This window comes from Grus americana, chromosome 7 (assembly GCF_028858705.1).
Source record: "Grus americana isolate bGruAme1 chromosome 7, bGruAme1.mat, whole genome shotgun sequence".
Classification (NCBI taxonomy): domain Eukaryota; kingdom Metazoa; phylum Chordata; class Aves; order Gruiformes; family Gruidae; genus Grus; species Grus americana.
This window is the reverse complement of record NC_072858.1, coordinates 9,213,414-9,232,252: the sequence shown is the minus strand read 5'-3', so window position 1 is coordinate 9,232,252 and position 18,839 is coordinate 9,213,414. Positions and strand designations below refer to the sequence as shown.

General features: G+C 39.2%; 1 protein-coding gene across 3 annotated transcripts in view; it reads left to right on the top strand.

The window, feature by feature from the left end:
- The first annotated feature begins 6,414 nt into the window (after window positions 1-6,414).
- ATRNL1 (attractin like 1) overlaps window positions 6,415-18,839 on the top strand; it is a 520,884-nt gene continuing 508,459 nt past the window's right edge. For 2 of the 3 annotated variants that reach the window (XM_054832656.1, XM_054832655.1), the window contains exon 1: window positions 6,664-7,922. In XM_054832656.1, the coding sequence (XP_054688631.1) occupies window positions 7,621-7,922 (302 nt within the window). In that variant the 5' untranslated portion in view covers window positions 6,664-7,620. Of the gene's footprint in view, window positions 6,475-6,663; window positions 7,923-18,839 lie in introns of those variants that run through there. The other variant, XM_054832653.1, reaches the window with a different exon arrangement.

Below are 18,839 nucleotides of genomic sequence, written 5' to 3'. Positions count from 1 at the left end.
TTACTGCTTTTTCAAACAGATCCTCAGACAGTTGTATTCCCATCTAACCACTAGGTCCTGCCACGTAGGTCTTTCCAGTTTCTGCCCCTTGGATACCTCCAGTACTTGATATATTGAAAAAGCTTCCTGATCAGAAAATGTTTGGTTTAAACCTGTCATGAGATGCACTTTACTCTTTTTCTCTCCCATATTTCACCTGGTATTCAACAAATCTTCCCGTCACTTTTTCCTAGACTTCAGGAGAAGTAAATATGCCCTTCACAAGCCACACCACCCGACCTCTCCTATGTCAATATGTCATACCTGCAGTAACACCGGCGCCCAAGTACACAAACAGGAGATGCCTCGTGTGAAGATGGTTTGCTCTTTTGTGGCAATATCCCTCTCTAGGTATGTGTAAAACTTACTACTTCAGCGCAATAAGGTAATTCTTAATAACAATTACTTCTACCATTATTTCAATCTGCAGATATGGAAATTGATGTCTTCAGCTAATTAAATAACTGCTTGTATGCTTGTCAAAATATTATATTTATACATGAGAATTATTTCTTCAAATTACTGAAAATAATATCATTGAATTAGTACAACATGCCAGTTAGATTCCTGGCATATAATGTCTGGTTCGACTTTAATACTGAGAGAAAATTTAATCTAGTCAATTCTTTTTTGATATCTGTATAGTAGACAAGACAGGGATCAATGCATGCATAGCCTCTCATTTTTGCCAATTTTATGCAAATCAAAGGGCAAAAGAGAGCATCACTTTATTCTATTATTCCATTATGCCTAGTACAATTATTGTGTCATTATCCTTGTTGCAGCCTATTTGATGTACTTGTTTTTCCATTTTTTGCAAGTATCACTTTCCAAAGTTTAATAGCACAACTACTCAAGTATTAACTGAGAAAAGAAAGAAGTAATTTTTTAAAATACATAAAAGGGAATGAACAGGAAAATTCACTAGGCTCCAAAAGTAGTAACTGGAAAGGAGAATGTGATTTTAGGAAAAGCAAATCATTTCCTTACAGTATTCAAAGACAATATTGAGAAATTAAATATTACAGAGGTTACTACAGTAGCCATTGTTTAAAGTTTTTTAAAAGAAAAGTAAGAAATCAACATGAGATAGAATCACTAAGACTAGGCAGTATCAATCCAAAGGAGCTGAAATATGATATAAATATAAAGATGGAAATGTTATTAATCAACATATTGATTGTACTGTTGATTTAACAGTTACTCAACATTTCACTTTTTTTTTCTTCCCTAAATAGATGAAATTTGTCAGCCTGAAAATATGGACTGAGAAGTCATGCTTCAGTAGCCTTAGTAGAAATTGGTGTAGGACTTACAAAGCTCTTGGGTAAAGTGTAATGTGATGAGGAAAAACCAGTAAGCCACTAATAATAAATGCAGTCTTCCTAAGTCTTGCAAAGGAAAAATAGTGGATAAGAGAAAATTGGAGCATATGGTTTATTTTGATTTTCAAAATCTTTTAGTAAGGCTTTTTTTTACATCATTCAGCAAACCAGCCTTATCCAGAAAAATGTGGAAACCTCTCCTAAATTCTGAAGGAGGGGTGTAAATCTCAGTAAGGTCAATGGAATTTCATTACCATCAAATAAATTTTTCAGGGTTTCGCTGAAACTTATGAATAAAAAGAACAAATACAGAAATAAAGGCAGCAGTGGTATGAATCCCAAAGATAATTTCCTGATTTAGAAAAGAATGAGAGAAAATAACTCAAAGTAAACGCTTTCTCAGCTAGAAAAACTCTAATAGCTGTGTCCCCTTGGGATCATTAAGGGTATTGGATAAATTCAGTATACCTACTAATGATGTGTAAGAAAGGTTGAATTGTGAGATGGAGCTTTGCTGACAAGGAAGAAATACCCTAGCTTAGTCAAGATTAAGCAGGATTGTGGAAAAACTCCAGAAGGAATAGCAGTGAAAGTAAAATGCAGCAGAATGGGTGCAGAAAAATATTCAGCAGAAGGGACATTTGCAGTGGAAAGTGTCCGTGTTTTCCAGATAATTTGTAATATCCTGCAGGATGCATCAAGATTTCAGCATGGCATACAATTACACATCTATTCAGTAGAAAGACATCTAAAAACTTTTTCTTTAAAAAAAAAAAATGAAGGGATCATACTAAGAGTCAAGATCAATGACAGCAGACTCAGTCATAGATGGAAAGGCTATCAGGTATAGCTTGGCTATTTAATTTTTAACATGTGTACAGAAAGTATATAAAAAAACCATAATATGATTTTATTTCCTGGTTCAGTAGACTTCTATCTGAAAGCAGACAAGTGTTTCATAGAATGGCAATGTCATTGTCAGTGCTGATAGAACTTGAATTTGTCTGGTCTCTGTTTTTCTGGTCTCCTTCATCTTTAAATGGACCTGAAGCCAACTTGTAATTTACCCTATTATTCTTGATCTAAAGTCCACAATTTTAAAGTAAGTGTGCAAAAACGTAATTACTTTTTTTCCTGATCAAAAAATTCTGCAAAGGTACAAACCTTTCAGTAAAAGTCTGATTCTTTCTTTGTAGAATAGATTTTACACCTCGGCTTGTGCCCATGCATAAAATATATAGAACTAACCCCAACATTTTTTTCTCCAGATATTGGTTTTTCATAAAATAACATAAACATTAATTTCCCCCTCCTTTGTTTTGTAGTTCTTTCTGAGTTTGTTAAGCTCCTACAGCATTTACAGTATTTATTGTATGGCAGTTTGCTGGCCAATACTTATTGGAGATGATGGCAACAAACATGACTTACTGCTGTGGCAAAACACATGCATGGGTGTTAAGAAAGGCAAGATTTTCTATAAAGGTTCCACTTTAGAAGGGTGCCAATGAATTTTCTGTGAACTTTATTTCTTTCTAATTTAAAAGAAAACAAAACAAAAAAAAATAGGCAAGGGAAGGCTTATAATTTTAATCTTAAAATTGATGGCTCCCAAGAGTTGACTTACCGGATAAGACAAATATGAACAGAGAATTGTAACACGTATTATTCTGTTAGCACTAGAATCTGCTGAGTAAGGATAAATTTGTTTTACCTCATGGAAGAGACCAATGGTTTTCATAATATCCAAAAGGGTTATATGGAGTGGCTCAGGTGTCACTCAATGAAAAATTACCGTGGGATTTAGGAAAAAAGCCTTATGTTGTCCTCCGTCCAAAGTGTTGTGTGCACATTTGGAAAGAAAAGGGAAAGCCTACACCCAAGTTATACTGGTTAGGTTCAGTAAGAAGCCTGTACAGTGCACACCACAAAGCCTCATTGCTCTCATGTGTTAAGCTAGAACAGCTCTTGAAACTATCACATCACCCTGCAGCTGTTACCTCCACTATAGCAATCTACATGCTAGCTTTACCAATATGTCATAAGGCCAACTCAGATCTATATATCCCTGCCCAGAAGCAGTGCAGAGCTTGGCTCCTTTTACTTAATGAGTCTGATAATTTCTGTCCCAAGGAAAAGGGAAAGGGCATAGAAAACATTAGTTTCTCTTAACGTCCTTGTAAAGAGGTCAACCACAAAGGTAATCTTTTTTTTCCTCCCTCTTCTGTTCAGCTGGTTATATTGTTCTTCTCAACATCACTTCAAAAATATGTCTGCAATAGATATCCTAAATAGGACTAAGCATCCTTAAGGAAAGATGTTGTCTGCAGCAAGGCTTGATTGATATCAGGCTGTAGGAGAGGGCCAGCAGAGCAGGGAGGGGCATGTATGGGGGGCGGTATGGAGGAGAGGATGGATTCTGCTACATGCTCATCCTCAGGGTCTTGCAGAAATTCTGAACAACTGAAGAAATCTGTGAGGGCTGTTTCCCTTTACCCACTCCACTCTGCTTCAACAACAGATCTTTAAGCTGTTTTGCTGAATGAACACAAATGTATCAGCATTTTTCTCCTTTTATACCAGTGCTTAAGTTTTGATAGTAATAGCTAAGAAGCCTTTCTAGTTTATACTTGTTCTTTTTATTTTGCTTTCTGACTGTGATGGATATTTTCTTGAAAGGTTTTGTTCGCATAACCTTCTACATCATTACTCTAGCCTGTAATCTCACCTGGTTTTATTCAGTAACTTAAAACTTTTGATAAGTTATTCAAATGCTTTTAAGTTGTAATTCTACCCAAGAGGTTTTAGTACATTAGTCCTTTAAAAGTGTAAATGATTTCTGTGTCAAGAACCGGAAGGATGAAAGGTGTAAAATGTTACACTTCCAAGAAAAGTGGAGCTTACAGATATGCACGTAACGATGAAAGGATTGACAGATCTGACTTCTCTCAGCCAGATCTGTTAACTTCATCTGACACCAAAAAAATCCCATCAAATCAGCACAGAAGAGAACCAATATTGGCATTTGCACATCATTCATTTTCGAGTGTTATGAAATATCTACTGCATTGATGTGACATACAGCAACCAAGAGGTTTGCATTCCTTTGTTTTCGTAGTGTGTTACTTTTTAGCCAGTAGACAGCTGCCCAGCGTTTCTTCCTCGCTGTTCTAAATCTAGAAACCTTTGCAGTTGTGTTTAGGTTTTTAGTTATGATTGTTTATGCAGTAAAAATACTGTCATACTATTCTCTGCACCTCTTATAAACACCATAGTCCTTTTCTGATGGCCTATTTATTTTTTTCCTCCAGCTTCACAGAATTACCTAAAAAGCTATTTAAGCTTGCCCAATGTAAATTTGTATTTCTCTTTTCTTTTTCTTTTTTTCTCCCCCCCCCCCCATTCATTACTGAAGAAGAAAGTTGGCATTTAATGGACAAATGCACACTAATCATTCTGCTTTTGAATAGAACTCTTGCCTGGTAAAGGATTGTTGAGATCTTAACTTTGCTGTGAATGTTAATTCAAAAAATTGGCTGACTTCTGTAGATCTGAAGCAAAATCTTCCTTCCCTCAGAAAAAGATGATGCTGGCTTTAGAACTTTTTTGGTTGGTATAAAAGAATTGAGAAAGCGGAGGAGGACTGTATCTCTGTGCCATGGTAAGCAAATCTATTGCTTAAAGTGTTTCTGGATTAAAGAGTAGTCTTGAGCTGACTTCTGTTTTGGACTCTGATCTCCTATTAACTGCTTTTCTGGTCTCATAATGTTATTTAACAGAGGACAGTTGTTCGGGAGCCTTAATCACATGTAATGCTGTACAATTAGCAGACTGTTCGACAAAAGCTTCAGCCTCAGCTTTTTTTCATAAAATATAAAGCAGCAACACAATTTCCATTTCCTTTCTTTGCATGAACTCACCAATTCATTACAAAACACATACAAAGAGATGTCTAATAGCAAAGAAATGTGTCTGATCCAGCACAATGAAATGATCTATCTCAGCTCTGCTAGGAGGACAATGTACAGACTCCTGACATGCTCTGGAATGAAACTGGACAAATCATTTCTCACCTCTTTTTTCCCCTCACACTTTTGAGTATTCCCTCCGTCAAGACTGTAAACTCCTTAAGGCATGGACTGTTTCTCTGTGATGTTTGTATTGCGCTTAGCTCTGACATCCTGGTCTTGGTTGGACTATTATGTCACGCAAAGTACAAATAGATACTGCTAGGTGTTATTGTGCTCCTTACTGTAGTACTGATGTACTGGGAATTTTTTTTTTTTTTTTTTTTTTTTTTGGAAATTCAGGGGAGGGTTTAACGGTATGCCTGGGAAAACAGGCTAAACCAAAACCCAAACAATTTCTCCACACTCCAAGGATAAGAACTGCAGAATCTGGAGAAGGGTCGATTCGGGTCTAATTTCAGACTCTGATATGGGTCACTTTGGACCTATCTGTTTCGAGATGGTACCAGGAGATGAAATCAAATATCTTTTTCTTCTTGGAATAGAGACATCATGTCATAAATCATCAGTTTCAGTGTTAGGAGAAAGTTTCAGAGGGTTTGATTGCTGTTATTTTCTTCATTGCTTGGCAGCCAGGCTCATTATATTTTTCTTGTAAAAAAATCAGAAAAGGAAAACAGATTATAGCAAAGTTTAAAAAGATGGGCTGCGTATGGCACATTTTGCAGAAAAAACAACATTTTAGGCAACTTTATTACAACGATTACTTTCGTACTGCTGTTTATAAAGCTAGGAACTTTTGTTACCACTCATCAAGCTGTAAGTAGAAGGCAACGTCTTGATTTGAACCTAAACTGAGAAGATAGAGCAAGTCTTAGGAAGGTAAGGATTTCAAAACATGCTGTGACATCTCTTCTAGTATTAACCGTGATGAGTTCAAAGAAAACTGCCTCTGAACTTTGCAGGACCTCAGGCAAATACGGGAGCCGCCCGACACCAGAGCCCTTGGCCGCCGGCTGCTCTCCCCGCTGACCGGGGACCGGGCGGTGGCGAGGAGAAGCGGCGAGTCGGGGACTCCCGGCGGCCGTGCCACCGCCCCTGACCGACGGACGGACAGACAGACAGACGCCCGCCCGCACACCGGGGTGGGTCCGCCCCCCCCCGCCTCCCCTCCTGCGGGGCCGTTCGGCCTCTGAGGTCTGGGCGGCGGCAGCGCTCCGCCGGCTTTGTGCGGCGGGTGGCCTGCGTGCCCGGGGCGGCGGGCGGGCCCGGTGCCGTTTCATCTCTCCCCACCTTTTCTTCTTTTAAGCGTGGGCGGGGGAGGTTTTTGTGGAAGCGCAGGTTGCCGTCGCTGGGCGCAGGGGAAGGGGTGGAAGACGCGTGTGGGGCGCGGGAGCTGCCGGTGCGCGGTTACCCCGGCTGTACCTTCCCCGCTCCGGACGGAGGGGAGGCTGGTATCCCGCCCTCCCCGCGCCGCCGGCCGGGCCCCCCTCCGCGGCGGAGGGACGGATCCAAACGGACCGAGGGGCGGGGGGCGTTAGAACGAGCGGGCGGCTCTGAGAGGAGATGACAATTAGCCTTTAAAAATGGCTGCTTGGAAGCTGTCAGCTGGGACGTGGAGGGGCTGTTAACCCTCCTCCTGTCTCTCTTCCCTGCAGGGCTAATAACGGAGAAGGGATAAGAGCTCCTCAGCCCTTTCCTCGCTGCCGAGTCCCGTCCCCACCCCTCACCCCCGGCCGGTGCGGGGTGCCGTAGCGGCTCCGGGGCTCGGCCGCCCTCACTTCCCATCTGACTGGCGAGAGGACGGCGGCAGCGGCCCCCGCCTCCCCGCGCTCTTCCTCGCTGCCGCCTGCGTGTGTGCCGCGGGCAGAGGGACTACAAAGGAGAAGGGGGAGTCGGGGGCTACATGATCGAGGGTGGCGTGTGTGAGTGTGCACGCCGGTGGGGGGCATATCTGGCGAGGAGAAAACACAAGGTCAAGAGGCAGTTCTCCTCCTCCTCCTCCATGGAAGAAGACGGGAGCGATGAGCCCTGAGGAGGACGACGAAGAGAAGGGGCGGATGGCTGAGGGCTGCCGCTGCCGGGCTTCCCCTCGGGAGTGACGGGGCGCGGAGGGCTGAAGGGGCCGGAGGAGGCAGCGCTGGGGTCGGGAGGGAGGAGAGGAAGGCGAGAAGGAAGCGGGGGGTTTGAATCTCCTTGGCTGGATTATTTCTCCTCAGGGGAAGCTGCCCCTGCCCGGGGTGCTCGGGCGGCGCTGCCATCGCTGCCCGCTGCCGGCCGCGCCTCGGCCCATGGCCCCCGCGGCGAAGATGGACCTGGGCAGCGCTGCGAGGAGAGCCGGAGCTGCCCCCGCGCCCCTGGGCGTCTGGAGACCTTTCCCTTCCTCCTGCTGCTGCTGCTTCTCCTCGCTTCTGGATGTGAACAGCTGGCTGCTCTTCTACGGCTTCTTGTACCTGGCCCTCTATGCCCAGGTGTCCCAGTCCAAGTCCTGCGACAAAATCTCCTGCTTCTCAGGTCATTGTGTCAACTCCACCTGTGTCTGCGACCAGGGCTGGGTGGGAGACCAGTGCCAACACTGCCAGGGCAGGTTCAAGTAAGTCTCTGTTTATTATGATTCCCTTTTTTCCTCCCTACACCCTTTTCCTGTTGTTTTCACTTGCCTGTTTTTTTGCTTGTGTCTGCTATGATTGCTTTCATGCATGGTGGAAGTATGTGACAGAAGTTAAGGATGAAATAGGCTCCTCCACCTCATGGTCCCTCCCTCTAAGAACACAGGACGCAGTCCTCCGATGGAAAATTGTACCCGCTGACTTAGTGCTGAAAATAGGCTGCCCCACTTGATGGGAACTGAGAGACAAGGAGAAATCAGCCTAAAGCTGTGTTCCTGCTGTCCCTTCTGGAAGTGTCATGGAAATGGCATGTGCACTTCATGGGGCTGCCTGGGGAGCAAAAATTACTAGTGGATTTGAATTACTTTTTCCTTCTGGAGAGTGAAAGTGTTTTGCTCATTTCAGTCTTCCTCCCTTTCTTTCAAATGTTTTAGGTAAGCGGGTATTAGTCAGGCATGTTCAGGATACCATAAGTACAACTTCTAGTGAAACATACATCACTCATGACAAGGTTTGCAACAGAGGAGAGAGTGGTAAATGTAAAACAATAACATTTTTGCAAAGCAGTGAGTGGTCAGTGAAGCTAGAACTACCTTCTCACTCTAAAAAGTGGATGTGATACAGAGTCATTGATCAGTGGGAAGGAAGCATGCCCTGACACTTGCTTTTCTATACATAGTGGAAAAGAAGACTAAATTTATAGGGCTGTCACTCCCCCGCCCCCTTTGGTGTCAGTATAAAGACAGGCTGTGAAGAATACTGTTTGCTGTTATTTTGCTGTATAACCTTGGACAGGACATCTCATTTCATTCCCTTGTAAAGCACCTCTTAAAAGCTGGAACTCTATTGAGTATATTAACATATACAGCTGGAAAGTGTTCTAGTATCTAGCTAATAATATATTGGTGAGGCTGTGTCTTAAAGAATTAACATTCCATCTTTGGAAAGTACTTTAATAGGTAAAAGTATTAATAATTGTCTATTTTAAATTGTGTTTAAGTTTTCTCTTTGGAGTCCAAAAATTAACCTTTATAACTTACATCTTTTAAACATTTAATCCGAAGTCACTAATCGCTAAATGAACAAAAAGTAAATCCAATAACTTGTTAGCTTGGGAAGTTGAGTAGCTGGGAGTCAGACATGTTGGCTGAAGTAATGTGCACGCTGCAGAGCAAGAAACAATTTACTGATAATATCTGGTGGATTACTCCATCAGTGAGACTATAGCTGAGCTGTAAAGGTAATATAAGGCAAATATAATACATCTTATCTGCATATAAACTTGCTAATAAGATTTTTAAAGTTGGTCAGTTGTTGCCTGTGTTGTTGAGGATTTGGAGTTTGTCCTGCTCTTTGTGGTGGAACAACGGGCTAATTGCATAGGGGTTGAGAGTGAGGAGAGGAGGCTCAGGTGAATCTTCTTTGTGCATGATGATCTGCAGGGGACAGGCTTGCAGAGCTATTATTTCCTTGCTTTAAAGAGATTACTTGTATCCTTTGTCTTGATGCTACTTACAACAAACCCTAATAGTGCAAGGGCTGAATCAAATTTTAATTTCTTAAATTTAAAAGTTTGTTGTGAATTAGTATGTTCTCTGAATGGTTACTTGAGCCTTTACCCAGTCCTTACAGGTATTTCCTTGATTATCTGTTAAAACATCTCTGTTTCTTTACATTGGTTGTATTTGGCTGGTGAAGAGGCACTGTGGTTACATTTTCACTTCTGGTAGAAAGTTAATAATCCATCCCCACCTAGAGGAAGTTCTGCCTGGATGTTGAAAGGGCACCTCTTCTGAGCTAAGCTAGCACAGTGGTTAAGTGATGTACCGTTAAGGGTTTTGGTGAAATCAGAATAGGTTTCTTACTAACTCCTCTATATTCTTTCTTCTTTAGCTTTAGGAATGGCAGTGATGCTTGCATTATGATTTTTATGGAAGTAAGCTGTTTCTATTATGTTGGAGACTTTTTTTTTTTTAACTGAGGGCCCTTTCATAGTTGAATCTTTGATAGCTCATCTTTAATCTTTATTCATAGAAGCGAAATTTACTCTGCAATGAAAATAAGCATTCTAAGATATAAAGTCCTGTGAGTTGGGGATGGCATGAAATATGTTAATGTGTGTTACAACACAAGCAGCAGCTCGGGCTGGTTGTATTTTGAATCATGAAAATTCAGATGGGTGTTGAATGGGTGATGAGTCAAATCGATATATTTCCAACTGAAGAGCTGGAAAATGAATGTTAGTCTGCCTTACAGCCGGGTGATCAAAACCATTTCTGACTTCTGTGGCAATTGATGGTTTGACTTATTATTGTGGAACATTTGCATATTGTTTCCATTTGTCTGTGAAGCGTACCTGCTTTATACACAAATAGCCATGGCACGACTTTTGCAGCAGTGGTACTTTCATTTGACAAGTTTTGTTGGTGTTTATCACTCTTGCAGCAGTTGCTTCTGGCAGTAAGAATTGTTATGAAGAGTGTTTCATAAAGATTGGAAAGTATGTTTGGCTATTATAACTGCATTAACGATTAATTTATGGACTGTAGATAGGATCTCTGCAAATGTTAATAGAACAGTGTGTATTATTCTAAACAGTTACATTGTTTCAAAGTTTCAGCAGTTTGAAGTGCATGAGTGTCTGTTATGCAAGATTAAAGTTGAACTTCTAATGACCTAAATTGGACAGGTGTAAAGCCTGTTTTCTGTCACTAAATTATTTGCGTAAAAAGATTTTTAAGGGCAGACTTAAAACATATGAATAAAAATAAAGATGCTTTTATTTTTGTATAAGTGCAACATGATTATTTTTGCTCTTCATGAGTGCCTTGCATCAGAAACATTATCTTGAGAGAAGTACTCTACCTAGGGGTAACTTGGGACCATTAATTCTTTGGTGCGAGATGTGTAGTATTTTGGTTTTATTTCTTTTCTATACTGAGAAATAACAACATAGCAGAGGCACATCAAAAATAATGGATCAATCTTAGTAAGCAGGTGTCAAAATTAATTTACAATACTATGGTAACCTTGCCTTTTCCCTGTAGGAGAAATACCGAGTAAGTAGACTACTTTGCAAAAGTTGCTCTGGACTGGATGAAAGAAGGGTGGATGGGGGAAAAAAATGGACAAAAAGAGAAAAAGATTCTCTACCACTATTTTATTACTCTTATTTATCAACTTTTGTATTTACTCCTTATACTGTGAAGCGTGTGGCAAGTTGTTATATAAATGGAAGTGGTATTATTCTTACTGCATTGCATTCACATCCATGTCAGTCACTTTTCAGAATGATCTAGGCCTCATCTCTGCCTGGCAGTAAATTATTTTACTCTCTGTTCAGGAATGCAATTCTGACTTATTTCCTTCTCTCTTAAATGTTTTTTTTTTTCTTTTTCTTTTTTCTCTTCCCTTCTGCTCTGATAGAATGCAAAAAAAAATTTTTTTTTGTACCAAAATAAAAATGGGAAATTTCTTTATAGAAAGAGGGGAAAGAAATTCTGTCTGCCTGCTTACAGAAGACAGGTGAAAGATAAGAAAGCCAAAGGGTGAGCAGGTTCTGTGTTAACAGGAGGGAGCTTCAAACAACACAGTTCCCAAGATGTAAACAAAACCACAAGTGTAAAAGCACAGTGGCCATTTTTATTCTGATAGATTGATTTATTAAGGAAATGAAGCTTTTAATGCTACATCCGCCACTCTTCCCCCTTCCCCCCCGCCCCACCTTTGAATTTGTTGGTCAGTTAGAGGTTTCATGATGATACGAGTTTGGACAGAAGGGAGACGAAAAGGCTGCCCCAATCAGTTGCGCTGTGAGACTCCAGGGAATTCAGAGAGACAAACATTATGAATAGCTCAACTGCAGGAAAAGCTGCAGTCACAGCTTGTGCGTATTTAGATGTCAAAGTCAATCAATCAGCACTATGGAAAAACAGGTTTCATTAGTTTTGCTATTCACAGAGTGACTCCTGTGGGGGAAAAAAGTTTCCTTCAGGTTGGAGCAAAAAGTTACCCCTTTCTTTAGCTCTGGTTTTCACACTGGTGTGTGGAAGAGCATTAGGAAAAAAAAACTGCATAAAACTGCTCTTCCTCTTAAGTTTTTGAGTACCTGAATGACTGGAAATATCCAGTCTTCTAAAATGCTGTCTTTAAAAAAGTAGATTGTGTCTTCACATGGCTATCATTGTTTATTTGATAACTTGTCCCAATTAGCATATGTAATGAAGCAGACTGTACAGGATAGGTGAGCACCTCTGAATACCTACGCTTCAGTTAATCTGCTTTGCCTAGTCCTAGATACCTAGTAGTTATGGAAAGAGTAAGAGCAAATTGATCTGTTTGATTATTAAACCTTGTCTCCAGTTGTTCTTACTGCACTTCTAAATTACCTCCTGCATATTCTTCTTAATTTGTAGACTTCCTATAGAAGATTCTGCTTTCTTCAAGGACAAAACAATTTCCAAGTACAAGAACCTTCACAACTGACATGTTAAAAGGGTATCGAATGTTAGTATTCCAGGCAAAATCCTTATTTCTATCTAAAACTCTGAATTCTGCTGTCTGCAGAATGACTCGCGCAAGGAGAGCATCCTTAAATTGCAAATTGTAAATGAACAATAATGTTGTATAAGAAATGATCTTTAGAAGAAGGTTTTAGCTGCAGCCAGTTGAAGTTCATGCTGCTGTGAGAAGGGGTGACTTTATCCTTTATGCTTCTCTTTGATTACATCTTTCCGCTTCTTATGCAAGCATTAATATTCCTACTAAGAGCTGAAAAGTATCAACAGGAACATACGTCTCCACCTCCCATCCAACTCTTTTCTTTTTTTTTTTAAATTTTTTTTTAAGCCAGTTCAGTTTGCTCATGTTATTTCACTTGTCTAGGTCTCTTGCAGACCCAAAGGAGGTAACAGGAATGAGAAGGTGGAGGTGGGAAAAGAAAATTGTCCCTTCTAGAAGTGGTACAGACCTAGTTTGCCTTTAATATGAAACATCACCACCATTAAACTAGTGCAACTTCTATTATACAGGATGAAATCCTGAGTCAGGCTACCAGTTGCAAAACTGCCTTTGTCACCAGCATGGCCTGTATCTGATTCAAGGCATATGCATAATTGTTCTTATTGACATCAGTGGAATTGTGTGTGAGATTTTACACCTTCAAATTGCTTTTTTATAAGTCAACATGTGAATGTTAATATAATTAAACTAGTGGAAACATCAATGATTATGATTTTATCCTTCTAAAATGTCATCCTTAAGTTGATTTTTAGTGGTGATGCTCTGAAAAATATTTCTTCCAATGTGAGTTAATCTCTCTGTCTGTATTTATTTTAAAATAAAACGATAGTTTGTGTGATAAAGAGATTTTGAATTTGTAAGGAATATTTTTTTTTTAACTCAAATCTTGTTTTGAAACGTAGAAGCATAAGCCATACGACCATACTAAACTTCTCCTACAAGCTAAACAATCTGCACTGGAAAGTGTTTTTTTGAAAGGAAAGCAATCTTTTTGAAAACTTTAAGAAATGATTTTTATTAGCGTGTATTTTTTGTTGTTGTTTAATACTTCCTGTATAGAATCATTCAGACTGGAAAAGTCTCTTAAGATCACGGAGTCCAACTGTTAACCTGACACTACCAAGTCCTCCACTTAAACCATTTGAGTATCTTTTTATGGGTTTTTATAGACAAGACCAGCAATGAACTCTCTGATTACCTGTTCTTACAGCTTGCATTACGCAGGCTGTAGGGTAACTCTGAATTAAATACTGCTTGAGTTGAACACGTGCTTTAGAAAAGCACCTGTACATGTCTGAAAACACTTCCAGTGACTGAAAGTCCATTACAGACTTTTCAAAATTCTTCTATTGGTTAGTTATCCTTACCAGCAAAAACAAATGCTTAATCCCCCAAATCTACCCTACCTCATTTTTTGTCTCTCTGAGTTGCTATTTCTTGTGTTTTGAGTCATGCTTTTGTTGCAGAGTCGTCAGTATGTCAGGTCTATGTTTCCTGTGTAGGTGAAAATATTGTCACCTTTTCCTCACAGAGAATGGAGGAGTAGTGCTCCTTGACTCATCTCAACATAAAACAAATTTTCCCGTCCTTAATCGCTCTCTTGGTTTTTAGCCTTCCCTGTTTTATCAGCATTCTTGAGCAATGAATGCCAGAACTAGATGCTTGTCTGTTGGTAACGGTTGTACTGGTGAAATGCAGAAGCCGAGTAACTTCTCCCCTGCTGCTTGGTGTCCTGCTGCGTGCAGCTGCAGAGAGTGCTTCGAAGCTCAGCACTGTGCTGGTAGCTCAGTCTATTATTTTCTGCCTCAAGACTTCTCAGAGCTGCTGCATCCTCAGTACCAAGTGATTGATGCATGGCCCTGCTTTTCTCAGGCCAGTCTGTGAACTGAACACAGCCTCCCCTATTCGGGGTGATGTTTAATTCTGGGGCTACAAATGTGTATGTGTTTGGGATCGAGCAACGCTCTTTTAAAACCACCCCTCTTCCCCCCTCCTCAAGCAATAGATAATTAACAATGTACAGAGTACTTTCCTGTGTGTAAGTCTGCGATGTGTTGATTTCAATCCTATAGATGAATTTAGGCAAAGGGCTTGTTGATTCCGAGTCTGGTTTGTTTGCAGACTAAGCGGTTTGTTACTTAAATAAGTGTGGGAACAGATGGCTGATGACCCTGTCAGGCCTTTAGACAGCACCAAAGGCTCATTGCTATTGCTATGGGTGTGTAAAAAGCTCAGTTGTCTCAAATGGATGCTTAAGTCTATCCATAAATGATACATGAATGCCTGTGCATGTTATAGCATTAATATTTATTATGTTTTTAATCTAGTTTGGCAAATAAAGTCTCACACTGTGTATCTCTTACTTCCTTTAACCAGAAAGAAGGCTTTGCCATAATTCATGTCATCTTTTTAAAATGAGTATGCATAGTTTTTGAGAGATCAGTCTATGACACTGCACTAGAAATTGATTTAATTGTATCAAAATGTGGACAGAAAAGGTGGGAGGTAATATGAAATGCTACAGGAATATCCTTGGGATATTCTTACCACGTACTAACTGAAGTGCTGGGGGAAAAAACCTTACTTTAAAACACTACTTTGTAGACAATAAAAAATGCATTGGAAAACTTGTACGGCATTGAAGAATAATTATCTGTCAGTGTCCATTGAATGTATTATTAACTGTATAGTCTAGTCTTGGAAAACATACTCCAAAGTTGATGTAATGAGGAATAAATGATGGTGATACCTGAAAACATGAGCACTCCAGTGAACTGCACCTGTTAACAGTAATAAAGGGACAATAGTAAACTATAAGCGAAGTGTATGTGTTCATGTGAAGTGGGTTAGCCATGGCAATTTTCAAACTAGTATTATAGGTTGCCCTATATATTATTAAAACCCTAATGAGTGAACGTAAGAGTTGCATTGACTTCAGAGCTCCATGAAGAGTAAGACCCTACTGAGAAATGATGGAATTGAGCTCTACGTTGTTACTTAATGTTCATTCACAAGGTGCAAGAACTGTGCTTGGCTTTTTCTGTCTGCAGCAGACTTCAAACCTAAAGCTTTTAGACCTCTGAAAAGTAATTTAACCACCAACTCTATAGAATATTCTAGAGTAAGCATGTTAAAATCTCTGCTAAAGCAACAGCGTTCTGCAAAAAATAAATGTATTGTAAAATCTCTCCCAAAATTTAGAGCTTATGTCACTCATCTGGAAGAAATGGATTCTAGGATCTGTTTGAATCACTATTTTGTATTTCTTAGCTAAGGATGGTAATGTGCTACTACCATCATGTGATGGCAAAATATCTATTTGTTCATGATAATGATATTTAGAAATGAGCTAGCTGTAGAAATTTTTTTTCCATGTTTTCAGCAACATGTGCCTGAGAATTGTGATTTGGGTAGGGAATTTTGAAGCCAGGTTATACTAGGATTACTTGGCAACAGAACAAGTACTGAAGTACTTAAAGATTGGATGCAGGCACATAAAATGACACTCAATATCTACATTTTCTTATGGATTTCTTCCATAATTTATGTGCTTCAGTGTCTCATCTGTAAAAAAGGAAATAACACTTCCTGTAAGGTTAAAGACTTGAGGTGAGTCACAACCGTAATAATGAGGAACAGCTAATGAGCTAGGTACAATATTAAGAGAATGCATTTCTTCCTAGGATGTGATAAATACTATGGAATGAAGTACTGTTGTCCAAACTCTGCCATATATGTCAAACAGGTGAGTAAAATCACTTCCTTATTAGATCAGATGGGCAGAGATAATTTAACCAGAAGAATATCTTGCTAGTCCTGCTGCAGTTTAAAATACTTTCCTTGTTGTAATGGATAGTAATGGTGAGTAAAATATGGTAAGCTTAATTTTCTTGTTATGCATCTCAGCCTTCAAAACTCAAGAAGACTTTGATATACTCTGACTTCTATAAAGGAATACTTGATAGTTTCAGCTTTATTAGTGAAAGTAAGTGAAACGCTGAGTAATCAAACTGCAGGATAATTTGCACCTTTAATTATGCTTTTCTGAATCTAGAGAGTAGGGGTGTTTGCGTGTGAAAGTACCTATTTCCTACAAAGAAATCCAAAACAATAAAACCAAAACAAAGGCAAAATAACTCATATTCATGTTTATTTGTGCAAGCCCACTTGATGAATGCACTTTGTAGGATACTTGATAATCATGTGTATTTGTGGTATATGCAAGGTGTACTAAAGCAGTTACGGAGAAGAGGGAAATGAACTGTGTGTTTCATAGGAAGTACCATAGAGCTGCTATAATTGCATTAAGCTGCATGCTTCTGTGGTTCTCTCATATCAGCAGATCTGTTGTGTTTGCTTCCTAAGTCAACTGAGGCTTTTCTAAAGGGTAACATAAAACCTTGAACAGGAGCTGGAAGGTATTCTTTAAAAATGACAAATAGTGGACAAACAAACGACTGCTTTTGAAAACATACAAATTTGCACTTGTGTGCACAGCTGTAATATCACGTTGACAGCTGTGTTAGAAAATATTTTTGCAGATGTTTTCTAAAACCTAAGGCTGATGTAAATATTAAATCCAGAACATTTGTATTTAAAAATCTGGGTTTTTTTCCCCTGGGTATTTTTATCCCCTGGGTATTTTTAATAGTGTAGCACTTTGTAGGAATAATCTGTGAGCATCTATTTTAAAAACAAAATGACACAATTTTTTCTAGAGTTTTTAATTTCCAAATTGCTTCTACTATTTTAGTTTTCATGGGGGAAAAACCCCCACACCTATATTCAATGAAGTACTTCTGCACATCTCTGTCATACTTTGTATCTGGATATCTTATTTAAGCATGAGGTAGCTAGTCATCACAATGACCTTGAGAAAGAGACAGTTATTTTTTGAGCTGTTTGACATGTAGGAAACCTGACGTTGTGTGGTTGTCTAATGTAACAACGTGTGACTGAACTGAAATGGAAGCTTGGGAGTTTACACAATTTTCTGTAATTCTGTCCCAGTCCGCATTTTAGGAAGATTGAATTGTTTTCAAATTGCACATTCTTTTTCTGCACGTATACAATATAGATCGAAGTATTTTGTTTTCTCAGAGACGTTTACTATGTAATGTAATCAGATATAGGAGAGGATATGAAGCTTGTTATTCAGGTATGGATACACAGCTGAGCAGTTTTGTGATGATATTTTAGACCGACTGTTCCAAAGACATACAGTATATGTCATTTAATGAGTATATGGGGTACCTCTGTTAATGCAGGTGTAAATGCTGATATAGGTTAGAGGTTGATGAATACTTAGAGAATTGATCTTGAAAGGTGTTCTTGATTCAAATGAGCCAGGACATCAAAGCTGGACTGTGTTTGTAGTTTGTCTATCTTCTTCTTTTTAAAGGGGCCGGGGGGGAAGATGGGGAAGAAGCAAACCACAGCTTAATGTATTCAGTTCACAAAAGCTTTTAGTTAACAGGAATGTTGCTGGATGATTTTATTTTCAATTTTATATATGTCCTTGAAGTGCACTTGCTGCTTTTGGGGTTTGAATTCAGAAGTCTGTTCTCTAACATGAAACTCTCAAGTGACAGGCTGCTGAATGTAAGCAGAATATTCCTTTAAAGTTAGACTTAGGTTTTCTAATTTAGATTGACTCCATTTATAAGTAGCAATTGGACTGGAAAGCAGAGCCAGTGTATGTTAAATTCTTTTGGAATAATGGAGGCTTGCAGTGTTGCACTGAAATGGAATTTGAGAACATCTTCCTCTGAATTTTTCCTTTGCATTGTCTTAATAGTCTCGAGGTTATGCTCAGTAAAGATCTTAAAAAGCCTTACCTACTCTTATTAAAAACCCCTGTGTTTAAAATTCTTGCCTATTAAAGACATTCCTTTTAAAGAGTCATGCAGTTTTTTAACTTATCACCTGTTGGTCTTCACAGCCATTATTTTTTTTTATCATCCTGATAAATTTGACTCTTCTTTCCATCTGCTAATGAAAACCAAAGCAGATGAAGGACATGCTTAATCTTACTCCTTATTTTTAAATACAGCAATTAAGATTTAGTCTGTTTTTCTGTGATGATCAAGGAAAGTACTGTGCAATGTGTGATATTTTAGTTTATGTTGTAACTTTCTAATATACAAGTTTCCTTATTGTCTTTATGTAATTCACTTTATTGTGCTTCAAAGCTGGGAGAATGACAAAACTAACGTATCCTAATTTTGGTGAGTATGAGCATAGCTGCACAAAATCTTTAGTAGAAGAAATATTGTTTGTTCTCATAGTTCTGCTGTTGCAGGCTTAGACTTCAGTATGTGATATCACTCTTGAAGGAATGCTTTCTTTGAATAAAACAACACTACTTAATGAAGGAAATT